We start from the raw sequence: 14,960 nt of genomic DNA, 5'->3' as shown, positions 1-14,960 counted from the left end.
ACAGGCAAAAATTCTGACTTTTCTTTAAAAGGATTGGGGTCTAGGAAACATGGTCTGTGTCCAGACCTCTGCTCCTCCATCACAGATAGTAGACATTAAGTCCTTTTTCTACACTGAGCCTAAAGCTTTCTATATTAAACAATAAAGAACAGAAGTAAGGGGAAGGTTTGCAGGAGCCAGAGGAATCAAAGATACCACAAGAAGACCTACAGAGACACAGAGACAGGTAACCTGAGCCCACAGGGGCTCACAGAACTAAACCAACAACCAAAGAGCATATGCAGGCTGCACCTAGGTCACTGGCACATTTGTAGCAGATGTGCAGCTTGGTCTTCATGTGGGTCCCCTAACAATTGGAATGGGTGCTGTTTCTGACTCCACTGACTGCCTTTGGATCTCATTCCCCTAGCAAGGCTGCCTTTTCTGGCCTTACTGAGAGAGGATGAATTTAGTCCTGATAAGACTTGATATGCCAGGGTGGGTTGGCACCTTTCTCTAAGGAGAGTCTCTAAGGGGAAGGAGAGGAGTGAATGGGAGAGAGGGTGTGGGGGGTGGGGACTTGGAGAAGAGGAGGAAGGGGGACTGTGATGGTAATATAAAATGAATAAACAGACTCATAAAAAAATTAAAAATGGCAGGTTAGATGATATCTAGGGCCTCTGAAAGTTATGACACACAGCAACAAAATGGGCCTTTTGAGGTTGTCATGCACAGCAATAAAAGGTATGTGAAGCACTTAAGTTTTGTAGGAAGAACATCTTACATAAATAGTGTTCCAGGGTTCCTCCATTTATATCTGGAAGGAAGAAAAGGGCAGTGCAGGAAAACTCAGGCCAACAAACCTGTTATGTTAGCTGTTGGCGCACCAGTTATCTGCCTTCCTCGGAGCGTGAGGCATTGGCATTTCTATTTGCATGTGTCTGCTGTTTTGATGAGATGGCATTTCAGAGGGAACAGCACCTGATTCTCCTTCCAGGGTCCCTAACTCCTCTGAGCAAACCTCAACGCTCTGCTCTGGTAGCATACAGCTCATGGCTAAGGAAAACTCTATTCCCATCAACATGGTTCAGTTTTGCGCAGAAAAACACTTCCTTTTGTTCGAAGGACATTTTCATAAGGTAAAATCAGCATTAGTCAAATTGAAAGTTTAAAGTGTTCTTGGCCAATTGACACCAATGAATGACAATCAGTAGCTCTCCTTGACATAGTCAAGGCTGTCTCAGTTTCTTTTTCATATACTTCTCTATTGATTATGCTCCAAGAATTGGATGCTTTGGTAACTCCATGCAAATTAAGTGGGCCTGAAACTGTCACTGCCATGACCCTGTTCTCTGGAGTCAGAATGTATGGCATTAAGTCTAGTCTCCACCCTTAACCAGCTATGCTACCTTAGACTAGTCGGCTGTGCTCTCTAACTACATTCTTACTACGTAAGGTTATAGGAAACTGAAAGCTCGCAGTGACCTTGGAAGACTTAGCCCAGCATTTGTCAGGGTACCAGAATCCTGGAAAATCACTTTCAGAAACTAAGGTATACAGTTTACAAAACACATATATGCCTGTGTCTCACTCCCCTGCAACTACATCTGGACTGACAGGAAAGCCTGGCGCCTGCATTGGAAACAGCAAACTCCAAATGGACGGTCAGGAGCAACCAGGCACGGACCCTTTCCTGGAACATGAGGCTGTTTTCCATTATCAGTTCAAAGGTTACACAGACTTGCGTTGAAGTGGAATGTAAAGGATGCTTTGGATATGCCCAGCTCCCGGAGCCTGTTCTTGAGTGAGATGCATCAGCACCACTCGAGAACTTGGAAGAAATGCAAAACTCTGAACCTCTCCTAATCTATGGATCAGAAGCACTAAGTTCCATGGAGCAGCACTTAAACACACTCTTCAAATGACTGTGATACCAGAGGGAGTTTGACATCATTGCTTTGAAAGAAGACCTGGCTCAGTGGAATAATGAGATTGTTTCAGGAAAACAAACAAACAAACAAACAAAAACAAACAAAACTGCCTGGTGGTCATCGCTGATAACTTTCTGCACAGTTTGGCTGAATGAATCCTGACTATTTATTTTTCCCATTAATATTTGCATGATTCCTTCAGGGTTCAATATGCTGTTCCAGTTTTTCCCAGAGAAGTAGTCCCTGCTGTACACTTTGCATATAGCAAAGTTCCTAGGGTCCAGTAATGGCAGAATTGGAGTTAAGATCTAGAGGCTGTTTTAGGATTGAGACTTTACTCTAGTGACACTTTGGTTCCCATTCTGAATCTCCCAAAATGCCATGTGTTCTGTCACAAAATCACAGGACTGAGTAACTTGCAGCAAGTTCCTTTTGATTAACTCAGACATTTTCCCCTGTGGGGGTTGAGAAAGAACAAGAGAATTGTCTGAGGCCTAGGACTTATGGGGGCTCTAGCCAACTGTCATGAACAAATTTCTGGTGCCATCCTCCAGGCTGAGCCTTCATTTTCAAGGTTGCTTCTCACCTGAACTCTTCCTTCCCTGCCAGGTTCTCTCCTGTGCTGGGAGGGTGACATCCAAGGGTGAGCTCACTGTGATGGGACTGGAGGAATGAGGACTTCCCTTGAGATGGGGTGTGTGTGTGTGTGGGGTTGTATGCCTTCTTCAATCCAGGCCTCTAAGCAACTCCTGGAATAAAGTTTCCTAACACCAGGACTATAGAGACACTAGAGTTATTAAGACTTTGCTATGGAGCTGACCTGGGCATTGTAAGATGTTTGGTAAAAAGTTCTCTGGTAAAAGACCAAGAATTTCCTGATCCAGATACTTGGGCGGGGGGATTCCCCCTAGGACAGCTTAATAATCTCAACTCATTTTACAGGGCTGCTGAGTTCAGCCACCACTGTTGTCATTAGCTATATTCTTCCTCACTGTGACTCTGCTTAGTCTGAGGTGCTTTCCACCAACACATTTCTCTAGGACATTGTATTTAATCAGCTGATACTGGCCATAATTATTAAACTGTTCCTGCTTGCAGGTATTTACAGTATGTCCAGTACGCTTTTCCTATGATGTTAGATATTCTCAACATTAGTAAGACATGGCCGTCATTATCTGGGGTCATGTGCATCAGCCTACATCTTCAATACGACATCTTCTTGGTTTTTCAGCACCTGTTGGGCTCTGCATGGAGAAAGCTGATAAGATAAAACACGCTTTTCTTTCTCACTCTCAGGACTGAACTGTTAAAATTTACGTTTCAGGACAGTGAGCTGTGATTCACCCAAGACCTGCTGCCATATTGGTTCTGAAGTAGTATAAGTGAGATATCTGTAGGGAGCAGTAACTTCCACGCTCAAAATGAAAAACATTTTTTACGTCAAATGCTGTGCCATGGAAAGAGTCTCCACCTTGGGTGATCTCACATAAATGCCACTATTGGCTGGCGAATATGAACAATATGAATCATTAGTATAAAACAAAGGCTTAGCCTATTACTGTGCTCAGGTGAATTAAGATAGCCGCCGCCGAATGACATACACAACACTCACTTGAAAGGAGAACCACAGAGGATGCATGTTAGAAAAATTGCACAGCTGCAATTCACAGCTGCTAAAATCTCCAGGCCAGGGGTGAAATATTGAAAATGTGGCGGTAGAGATGATTGAAGCGCCATCTCTAAGAGGTGCATGGAGGATGAGAGCAGCTGCTGCTCTAAAGGGTAGGCATCCATCCCACTGGTTCTCATAGAAACAAGCACATCAGGAGCTGGGGAATTCAATCACTTATGAACAATGAACTTTGGTTCAGGAACAGTGTTAAAGTCCTGGTTTATTTTGTAACCTAAATAAAAATTACTTCAAAACAATTATTTTATCAAGAAAAGGATTCCCCGGGATAGTGTTTACAGAATGCTTCCCAGATTTTCTGTTTGTCTGCTCCTATTTTACTCATTTCCAGATAATTTTTTTCTTTTATTAAAAGCAATAATTCTGAAGGGGAGTTCAGAGTGGGAATACGACATAATCCTTGTTGTTGTTATTGTTGTTGCTCTTGTCGATGATTAAATCTTGAAGCCACGAGAATGAAAGAGAGCATTGGAGATTCCCTGAGATACTGGAACATCCCCCTGGAAGACTGGGGAGACACTTCCCACACCTCAAGCTACCAAGTCCTGACTGGAGCAAAAATGTCACGAACGGTGACCTTAGACAATTGTCCAAGTGAAGGAAGTCAGAATAGACCATGACATGTGGAGGTGTTCGAAGACTAAGAACCCTGGTCTTGTTTAAATTCAGGATTCAATAAGAAAAGAATAATCTTTCATGCATTGCATCTTGAGAGCCAAAGTAATTCTCTGGGGAAGATTAGTAAGCACTTAATTTTGATATACTCTACCCACAGAGATCTTGACTACATCCGACACAAGCTGCTCTACACAAAGTCACACAGGGTGTTAACACAGTCATTCAGCTCTCAGAGCCTCTACAGTTTCATGGAAACCATGCTTCCCATTGGTTCTAAAAAGGTTTTCTTTTCTTTTGTTATGGTTGGCATTGCAGCATTGGTTGGTATAGCCACTGTTGTGTCAATGTTTGTAATGACCCCAGGATGTAAATATTCTTGTTTTCCAAAGGGATGAAGACACAGAGACTGTTTAAGTCAACATCACCATACTCTGAGAGCTAGTGAGTAGTCAACTGGGTTTTAAAGCAATCTGGTTCTGGCATGAACACTTTAAACAACACTATAATCAGTTTTCCCATGGTTAGGCTCTCTGTGCATTTAAACTCAAAGATTAATGGACTCACTCACTTTCTCCCTCATCTATAATCACCAATTTCCAAGAAAAAATAATGAGGAGAAGGAAGTAAAATGAAGGACAACAGGATGAAGCATGTTCTAACAACTAATTTTAAAACCAAAATGGAAAATGCTTCCCTGGGTAAGGGCTACTCAGTCTCTACTCACAGCCTTGACAAATGAAGTGACAGAAATTCTTGCCTAAGGGCAGCTGTCTGTCAAGAAAGGTAAGAAACAAACCAGCGCCTGGTTCTGCTTGCCAGCTATCGTTTCCAGAAGTCTTGGTGGCACAGAGTTGCTTTTTGTTTCAATTACAAAAATAAATAAATAAAAAAAATGAAATAAAAAATTAAAAAAAAAATGGCCTCTGTCAGCTGTCCTTCTCCTCAGTTACGAAGATGCATATAGTGTATTTAAAGCAGCCATGGGAAGATCATGCCTACCATAGCAGGCTGGAAGAGCTGGTGTTGGTTCTCATGAAGGTCACCTTCATGCTAAGTCTCAACATTGCTCACATTTCTGAGACTCAGAAATGTGTTCCAAAATGTCAGAAGCTATAAAGTTAAAGAAATAAGACATTGGGAAGAAGTGGGGGGAAAAAATCCCTTCAGACAGACCATAAATAAGTGATGACTTTGTCCTTGGAGATCAGGGGCCATGCACAAAGGTGTTTCTTAGTTCTCTGAGCTAGGGGGAGTCTGGGAAAAATCAAGTTCCAATTCAAGTAGGCAAATGAGTGATAAGGCATAAGTAACACTTGGAGTTTTGTTTCTAATTGCAAATCCTGCTTAGTGAATATGTGGAATAAATAAGGATCTTCACAGGTTTAGTTTTGCTTTGTAGAAGATTTCCAACCCAGAACAAGGATAAAGCCACCACTCTTGAATAGGCAAGGGAGCCGAGCAGCCTGGGTCTCCACATGTCTTGAGCAGCACACACTACTTTTCCAACAATGGCCCTAGTCATCCAGGAGCCCTACCTGCCTCCTTCTGCATGTACACCTGCTTCAAACAATAAACTGGGTTGTTCCTTGATGGTTATATAGCAATACTTACTTCTATTTTTAACATATTTAAAGACATAGTCAGAGGTGAGGGAGGCAGGAACATTGGCCATCTACCCCAAACTGGCTTGGGATTCATGTACATTACAGTATCCTCCAAGTGAGCTTTTAGGTAAAATCTTCTATTTACTCTCTTGTGCTTTAGAAATTGGGCATGCATGTTATTAAAATCAGATGCATTGTGGGAAAGGTCATTCACATTAAACAAGGGTTTACACCACTCAAGTCTATCCAACAAAACAGAAAGACCCTACTCCTAGCAACTAACTCTTTCTCCTGGGCCCCATGAGACTCAGACAATAACTGGGGCTCTTGGACATTCTAACTCCAGCAGGCTACTGCTCCTTTGCAGTGTATCCTCTACTGTCTTGAAATCAAAATGCTTTTTCCATCTGGGTGCACTTTTTCAATTATCTTAATAAGTCACCCAGAACTTGGAAACACTTACTGTTAACAGTGCCCATCAGAAGCACTCTCCCATTTACACCATGAAAGCTGTACACCATATAGGATTCCTTGATGTAGTGCAAATAAATACAAACAGACATTGTAAAGCATTGAGGAGAGAGCTGGGGAGATGTCTCTGTGGTTAAGAGCAATCGCTGCTCTTTCAGAGGACCCAGGTTCCACCAGCAACACCCACAAGAGGTTCACAGCAATCTACAACTTCAGTTCCAGGCAACAATATGCCATCTTATGACCTGGCAGTGTACATACATGGTGCACAGACATACACACAGGCAAAACACTAATACACATAAAATTAAAACGTTTTCAACATGTTACAAAGAGACTCTGCGTGTTTCATTATGTTGGCAAAAGCTTGTATCTAATAGGAGCTCTTAAACTCTAGGCATTCACAACCCCCTCCTTGATTAGTGCCACTTTCCACTATCATTTTATATCTGGGTCCCATAATACCATTTTTGCATTATTTTTGCATAATTACATTATTATTTTTCTTTTAGCTCACTTATCTTCTTAATTGAAAAAAAATTGAATATAAGGCTTGATAGCTCTTCTGTAAATGCAGAAGGAATTTGCCTTCATAAAGAGCAAAGCATGAAAGGATACCCAGACAAAACCATCTCAGTTACTTGGCAGATACCTGGCCAATGGTCTCTGTTTGGACAAGCGATATCTTTCCATGAAAGAGAATATGGAAAACTAGTACTGAAATAAACACAAATACTTTTCTGGAAGGGACGTAGCACTGGAAGAAAATGACTTTCTCACTATTTCAATTCAATGTTATTCAAGAGTCTATTATTGGATTAGTCCATTGTAATAAAGTTTCCCTGTCTCATCTCTCTTATGCACAGAGGAAGTCTGTACACAGAAATATGTGTGCATATACACATATATGTCAAATGAACCAAGCTAGGGTAATCAGAGTGTTGTATACCTGTCATAGAGATGATTACAAGCAAATCATTTACTTACCATGTTCATCAAGTAAAATATTGTCAGGTTTCATATCCCTGGGGAAAGAAATAAGGAAAAGACAAAGTTGTTCATAATAAGACAAACAGCCAAATGAATATGGTAAAAGCAAAAATGCTCAATAGATCTTATTTTGGGTTGAGACGTTGTGCTAGCATTGTCTCCCATTATCATAGTATCTACGAGACAATTAACATTAACTGTGGAGGGTAGACAACTAAGGATTCAGCCATGGTCACACATTCATAAATAGAAGAATTGGGCTCTGAACCTGGGCTACTCTCATTCACAAAGATTCTTAATTGCTATAGCATGAAAGTATTGGTCCACAGAGTTTTATGGAACATTTACACCAACATAAAACATATGAGTAACATTAGTCATTGTCCTGTGAAATCCCAGCTACACATGGTTCAATGCCTTTGATTGCTTAATTATTGCACTAGGGGTAGTAAAATGGACCAATCCTTTATGCCTTAGTGTTTAACATGATGACTAGATAATATGCATTGCGTTGAAGCATTGTATATTTGCTAAGATGGTCAATTTCTGACATTCTCAAAGCTAAAAAGGTAACTGCATGAGAAGGTAAGGGTAATTTGCTTGATATTAATGCTCATTTCATTTTGCACATTTATTTAAATTTCCATATTCATTTCCATTTTAATTCATTTCCACTTGTATATTTACAAAACCTCTTATTGTGTAGTATCTATCTATCTATCTATCTATCTATCTATCTATCTATCTATCTATCTATCTATCTGTGTGTATCTTTAAATTTTCTGTTTTTAGAAATAAAATATAAAACAGAAAAGACAGGGAGAGTAAGCAAAAAACACTTTCTTCCAATAAAATGTATCTTGTAATAACAAATATGAAGACTGATGGCCAGCAGTGTGTTCAACGTTCTCATGAGATGACTACACTGGACAGTCCACCCCAGTCAGTGACTAGCACTGTAATTTATAAGAACCCACAATTCTCTATGCTCAGGCTTTCACTATCCTTCCCTAATGTGCCATTAAAAGGCTCCAGCCTAGATTCACAAAAGCCATTAGGAAAGAAATTCAGGAACAGGTTTGGGAACACATTATCAGCTTGGTCAAGTGGCTTTTATGTTGTCAGAATAAAAAGTGACCTTAGCTTTTGACAAACCAAGGCTGGACTTTTTTTTTTTTTTTTTGGTCAAAATTAATAAGCTTAAGAAAACTTACTTGTAAACAGAAGTCAGGACATGCTATATCCAGCATTCAGGAGGAATGGTTTAACTTCTGAATCCTGAAATTTTCCTTATATGTTTTAGGCTGTTAAATTCATTCTATATCATAGACAGATCACCCTTCTCTGTGGCAGGAGTTTCTATATTACAGGGTACAATTTACTAGAAAGATAGTGTAGCTGGAATTCCAATTGCAGATTTCTGTGGCTAAACACTCTGGTAATATTGAAGCCTTGCCTCCAAACCCTTTGTTTGAAGGATTATCAAGTCCAAACTCACACATATCATAATAGCCATTGCATTTCCTGGTTCTCTGTTCCAGCCATGTGCATACATGTAGGATGCTCTAATACATTCCCTGCCAACTCTTGCCTGCTCATTACTGCATTTGTTGCTCTTTAGCCTGAATCAGACCCTCTCACCACCACATGGAGACATGGCAAATTCACCCGAGAATCAGAGATTTAACGTTCTGTGAAACCACCTTCAGTGACTTTCCAATGATAGACCAAATATTTATTTGTGGTTTTGACTCCCCAGTAATATGTGCCACACTTACGTGCAACTCTTCATCACGCTTAGGCTCAAGACCTCCTTGGTGCCTGAAATGGTTTCTTGGATAGCATAGAGTCACAGTCTCTGGTGGTTTCTTTGAAAGACTTCTAGCACCCAGGAAAGTGGTTCCAACAGTACAGGCAAGGTGCTACTGCACGCCACCAAAACTATGTAGTGGGAAGCTGGAGGTAAGCCAGGCATCAGGCACTTTCTTCTGTTTTCAGATTGTATCCAGTTGGCATCAGTGTTTTCCAGGAAAGCAAGAGGCCCAGGAAGGATGAAGTTGGGTATGGCAAGACCAATATCAATGTGTCTTTGCCTGTAGTTATAAGGGTTTGTGGCAGAAATGAATCTCCACAAATTTTACATTTTGTGAATTTACTATAAAATCCTTGAGTATCTTAATTGATTCTCTTTGGACTTTCTCATCTTTTTTTGTCCACTAATTTCCCAGAACCTATCTTGAAACTGAGAAAATAATAGAGAAAAACTAGAGAGATTTGGCTGAACATTTTTACCTTAATTTTCTGTTTATTTCCTCTCTAGGTATTTACTCTGAGTGAGGCTCTGTGCTCAGATAACAGGGAGAAAACAAAATCTTGTTCCCTCAGGGAGGATGAAGAAAAGATCCAAAGGAACTGGACAAGAGAGTTATGGAATGGTATGGGACAGGTTTATCACAACATCAAAGAAAGACTATGCAGAGATCTAATAAAATGTGGAATTTTAAGCCTTAAAATGAATTACATAAGCTTAGAATCTAACTACACAGGTTTTCAAACTATAATGAGGTAACTTCTAAGTCAGAACAGGGAAAATTGCAGGATGATAAAATGGCTTATTCGTGTATGAGAAGAAACTTGGAGAGTTATATTAAAATTCTGGATAGAACAAGTTGAGTCTTCCAGTTCTGAATTTCAACTCTATTTCCTTTCTTCGGCAACACTTTGGTACCCTAAAGTAAATCAGAATAAGAAACCACCTTTCCTAAGATAATTGTTTCACGATGACTGTCTGTAAGGTGGTTTAACTTAGGAGTCAACAGGCCTGGATATGTTTGAGGTTCCCTTCAGGAGCTTGGAGTACTGAAGACTCCCTGCCACAGGTCAGACCTAAGCCATCAGAGTCTGTGTCTGTCCACAATTATTGGGATCCTCTCAGACATTCTGAAGAACAACCATATTTAAAAGGCTCATCAAACAAAACAAAACAAAACAAAACACAAGAAAAAAACCAACAGCCACCAATGGGTGCTGTGGAGATGTGAAGGAACCTTGTACACTATTGAGAGAGAACTTGTGTTGAATCTGGCCATTTTAGAGATCAGCAGTGAGGATCTTCAAAAGACTTCAGGCGAAAATGACACAGATATGTTCTCCTGAAGGAACCCCACTCAGCTCGCAATAGAAAGAAAATAATATTGAGTGTTCACTTCCAACTAAGTGTTGGTGGGGCAGGCAACGCTGTGACTCCTGCCTACTCTGAGGTCTCCACATTTTGATCATTCCTCAAATCCCTTACACCCATGCCTCTTGCTACCTCTCAGTAGCTGACCATAGCTTGTCCCTTCACAAACACAAGAGAACCTTCTGGACCCACCTGTCTTTTGATTTACCATCCTCTTCCTTTTGGCTGTGGCATAGAAGCTCTTCTGGGACTTGGAGTCCTTTCTTCTTGCCTTTTTTGCTTTCCCTTAGGAAATGTCCTTGCGCTGCATACTAACTCCTCTGTCTATTCTATAGAAATATGTTGCCACACAAACCACCCCCCCATTTTTTTATGACACTTCTGGATTGAATGGTGACAGGTGGAATTGGGGAGAGCAGCTGTTACTTACGTCTCAGATCACTAACCAGTGTTCCATCTCCTCGGGTCCTTGAAATTACTCTTGTCAGGTACATCGATTCCCCTCACTGTGCCAAATGCAATCATCACAGAGTTGCCACGTTACACTCCTTGGGGGAGTAACCACTCCTTCCTGCACAACACACTTTGTTTTTATGGCTTAGAAAAACTCAGAGTTTACTGGGTTTCTTCGACCACAGAGTACCCACGTCAGTCTCCTTTGCTAGTGCCTTCTTGGTCAGATCTCTAAACACTGGGCTCTATGCAGAACTACATCCCACTAAATGACTGCATTTAGTCTTATGATTTTAAATATTATTTACATGCCAAATGATAATGCACATGAAGCACATTTCTAGTCCTTACCCTGGAATTACAGATAAGTACATAAAATTGCTTGGTGGATGATATCATCTGTTTAGGATCCAGGAAAAATACAAAAATTCTTTGAACAGACCCGTCACTATTTCTCCATAATCCTCACCCACACCACACCAAAGTGATTCCAGAATTCCTGACTCCTTTAAAAGGCCTCATAGTTCTCCCATTTCCAGTGAAAATCTTGAAGCAACTCTTAAGCTTTCTTTTAGAACTACTAACATCAACTGCTTAGCAACTCCCGATGAGTCTACCTTTAGAACAGAATTGCCAGAAATAGCATGGGAATCTCCCAGAACATAAAGTATGAAAACACCACATGATAAAGCAACTTCATTTCTTAGGTATTTATCCAAAAGCTTTGAATGAGAATTTGCTCAGAGATTTGTGTGCCCATGCCCACAGCAGGATTATTATTCACAAGAGCTAAAAGGCAAAAGCAACCCAGGTATCTATTGATACATAAATAAAAAAAAACAAAATATAGCTTATCCTTTCAATGGAGTACTGTTCTTTTAAAAACAATGGAATCCTTATAAATGCTACAGCATTAATGAACACATTAATGTCTAGAAGACACTGTGTTGAGTGAAAAGAGCCAGACACAAAATGGCCATTATTGCATGGTACCAATTATATGGAATATGTATATCAGTCCAATGCATATAAATGGAGGACATGAGAGAGGTTCCTGTAGGCTGAGTAGACAGAGAATGGTGGTTTATCACTTAAGGACACAGATCTCCAATAAGTCAATGGGAAAGTTCTGAAGATGTTAGGTGGCTATGGCTTCAACATGTTCAAGTATTCACTTTATTTTGTCACCTAAGATGATGAAGCTTCATTTTGTACATCAGTAGATAAGTTAGTTAAGAATTAACAATCTGATGCTGGAAAGGCACTCCTCTGTCTATCAGGCACTGCAGTGGTATTTTTTTTCTTCTTCTTTTCTGTTTTCTCCTGAAAATCCATTATCTTCTTAGCATCTGGCAATGAGTATTGCACTCCATGTGCCTTCCTGGCCTGAGCCCCCTGGCTTCCACTCCACGAGGAGTAAGGATGACATCACTTATTGCTGCTTTGTATACACAGAGGTGGAGTCAAACTCCACCACACGCCAGGTTTCTCCAGCTCCCTGGCCTCCTTTCCCCCCCTTTCCAGAAAGCCCCTTATGCCCACAGTCCTGATCCCTGGCCACTGCCATGGCTGGAGAGAATGGTGCATTCCCCCATCTCCATCCTGGACATGTCATATCGTTAGTAAAACTCCATTACCACCAATCATTCCATTGTTGAGTTGGTCATTACTTCTCTCTCTTCTACTAGGATGCAAGTTTTCTGAGAAAAGACATTTTGTGTTTTGTTTAATGCTGAAACAAACTGAGGCTCACAAAAGTGCCAGAACACAATAAAATGTTTCAGTAGATGTTCATCAAAAAATTTTGCATGTGTCTTGGTACTAAACTCTGTAGCACAAAACAGAAACCCAAAAGCTCCCAATAGCTCTTTCATGCCAGTTACACTGCATTCACTGTCTGCCAATTGCAAAGCTGACCCCCTTTTAGTAAGTATATGAGCATGCATGGGAGAGGGATAGGCTGATCTCTGTGCAGTGAGAGGGTATGAGGACTTTAGACAGGGGTTTTCACTTTGGTGAGTGGTAAAGCCCAAGTCTAGGGACGTATTTATTTTATGGAATCTGTTGCATCTTGGTTTGACAAAACAAGCAAGCAAGCAAACAAAGGCTGGTTCTTAGCGAGCCAGCTGTTTCTATCTTCAAGGACTAGAAATAACAGGGAAGAAACACAATGCTCCCTGTGGCAGGGTCCAAGTGGAACTGATATATCTGCCCTTCTCACTTGAGTGACTTTACAAGACATTAGTAGAGTTTAATAGGCTAATTACATCCCTTCACTGCACCTACCCTGGAGTCAAGTTTCTTACCCTACAATCCCACACAGCATGTGTGAAAATGGGGAACAAGAAACTCATTGTATCCAAACCCAAATCAATATATCCAGCATCCCACAATTTCTGACTAGGCAACAGGTTTTGTTTGGTTTGGATTGGTTTTTGTTTATGTTGTATATCACATATGTGTATATGACATATCACAGCTGGGTTACCTCCAAGGTCTTGAGATATCATAATAACAATAGTGATGATGGTAATAATAATAATAATTTTAATATTTTAATTGATATGTCACGTGTGTATGATTTGTAACATTTTGATAGTGACACAAAGGCTAGTGGTCCCCAAATTAGACCTATATTAAAAGCATAAGATAGGAGGATGAGAGTACTTATAATCACACTATATGTTGAAACAGGAAGCAGAGTATAGAGTTTCCTGGACCAGACTGTGTCCCAGACCAGATATATAAGACTTCCTTTAGTAAGCTTTACTTACAATCCCATCTCTCTTCTTTGCTTCCTGCATACTCTCAGTCCTATAATGCAAGATACCTGCCCCTTCATTATCTGCACACACAGTCTAATCTCTGTAACAGAGCCGTGGTAAGGACTAAGGTAGAGAGCCCTGGTCAGTAATAAAGTCTACACTGCCTGACAAGTGCCTGCCCTTAATCTTTGCTTCACCAACTGTCTTGCTGCATCTGCTCACCTCCAGTATCTCTTATTGTTTGCTCCAGGGAAGATGAGTTTCAAAAACCATCAGCAGAGGATTGGATGAGGGACTTGTGCTCTCAGGACCAACAGCAAATATTCCCAATGTCCAGTTAATGTGTTGAACATATTTAATCTTCCTTTTAGGTACAGATGGCTATTTGAGGCTCACAACACTTTGTAATTTTCATCCCAGCATTTCAACAATCACAACCATGATATGTTAAGAAAGCAGTATCTATTCGTTGTCAGGAGCCATGCAAGTGTCAGTCTGCATGCCTTAAGTAACTTGAGCTTCTTTTCCCATCATGTCACCCATCCTCCAAAACCTTCTCTTTCTCACATGGCTTCTCCCATAGTCTGAATGTGCGATCCAACAGACTATTCTGCTCAATTGCTCCTAGCAACTTAACTTACACACCCCTATAGCAAACAAAGCCTACATCATTAGCCACCGGTGTTATCTGCTTCTCCAGCTCCCCACAGCCTAAACTGTCTTCACCCAAGAAAGATATGTTTCTTCAGTAGAGTGGGGAAGAGGGCAGGAGGGAGCAGATGTTGAAGGACCCTCTGTGGAATACAGATTAAACTTCAGTGGGGATTGTTTGGGAGAAGCATTAAGTCAAGGAGTCAAGGAAAAGAGAAGAGCCCTCTGCCGTCTCACATTTCCAGTGACAGTGAGAACCACGATGAGAGCTTGGCCTGTGACACAGCTGTCACAGAGGCTTGAGAGGGCCTCTCTAGCAGCTACATTTAAGTGCAGAGCAGGGCAGGGCAGAGAGGCCAGCCTGACCTCCAAAATCTTTGCACTCTGATCTTTTGTGATTCACCCAGTCTTGCTCTAAAGGATGCTCCTCCCCCAACAGTTAGTTCTTATTCCTAACTCAACCCTTAAATAAGTCAGCAAAGCAAAGATGATCACTGATCAATAATCTATGAATATTCTCACAATCACCCAGTGTCTTAGTCAGGGTTTCTATTCCTGCACAAACATCATGACCAAGAAGCAAGTTGGGGAGGAAAGGGTTTATTCGGCTTACACTTCCATGCTGCT

The 14,960-nt window shown here is 40.8% G+C and overlaps 1 protein-coding gene across 1 annotated transcript in view; it reads right to left on the bottom strand.

Annotated features, from left to right (window-relative positions):
* The window catches only part of Stk32a (serine/threonine kinase 32A), a 114,195-nt gene that overhangs the window by 23,302 nt on the left and 75,933 nt on the right, over window positions 1-14,960 (bottom strand). The window contains exon 6 of the mRNA XM_021151143.2: window positions 7,281-7,318. Within this exon, the coding sequence (XP_021006802.1) occupies window positions 7,281-7,318 (38 nt within the window). The remainder of the gene's footprint in view (window positions 1-7,280; window positions 7,319-14,960) is intronic.

Source organism: Mus caroli, chromosome 18 (genome assembly GCF_900094665.2).
Source record: "Mus caroli chromosome 18, CAROLI_EIJ_v1.1, whole genome shotgun sequence".
Classification (NCBI taxonomy): Eukaryota; Metazoa; Chordata; class Mammalia; order Rodentia; family Muridae; genus Mus; species Mus caroli.
Note: the sequence above shows the minus strand (reverse complement) of the source record. Positions and strands in the feature narration are given on the sequence as shown.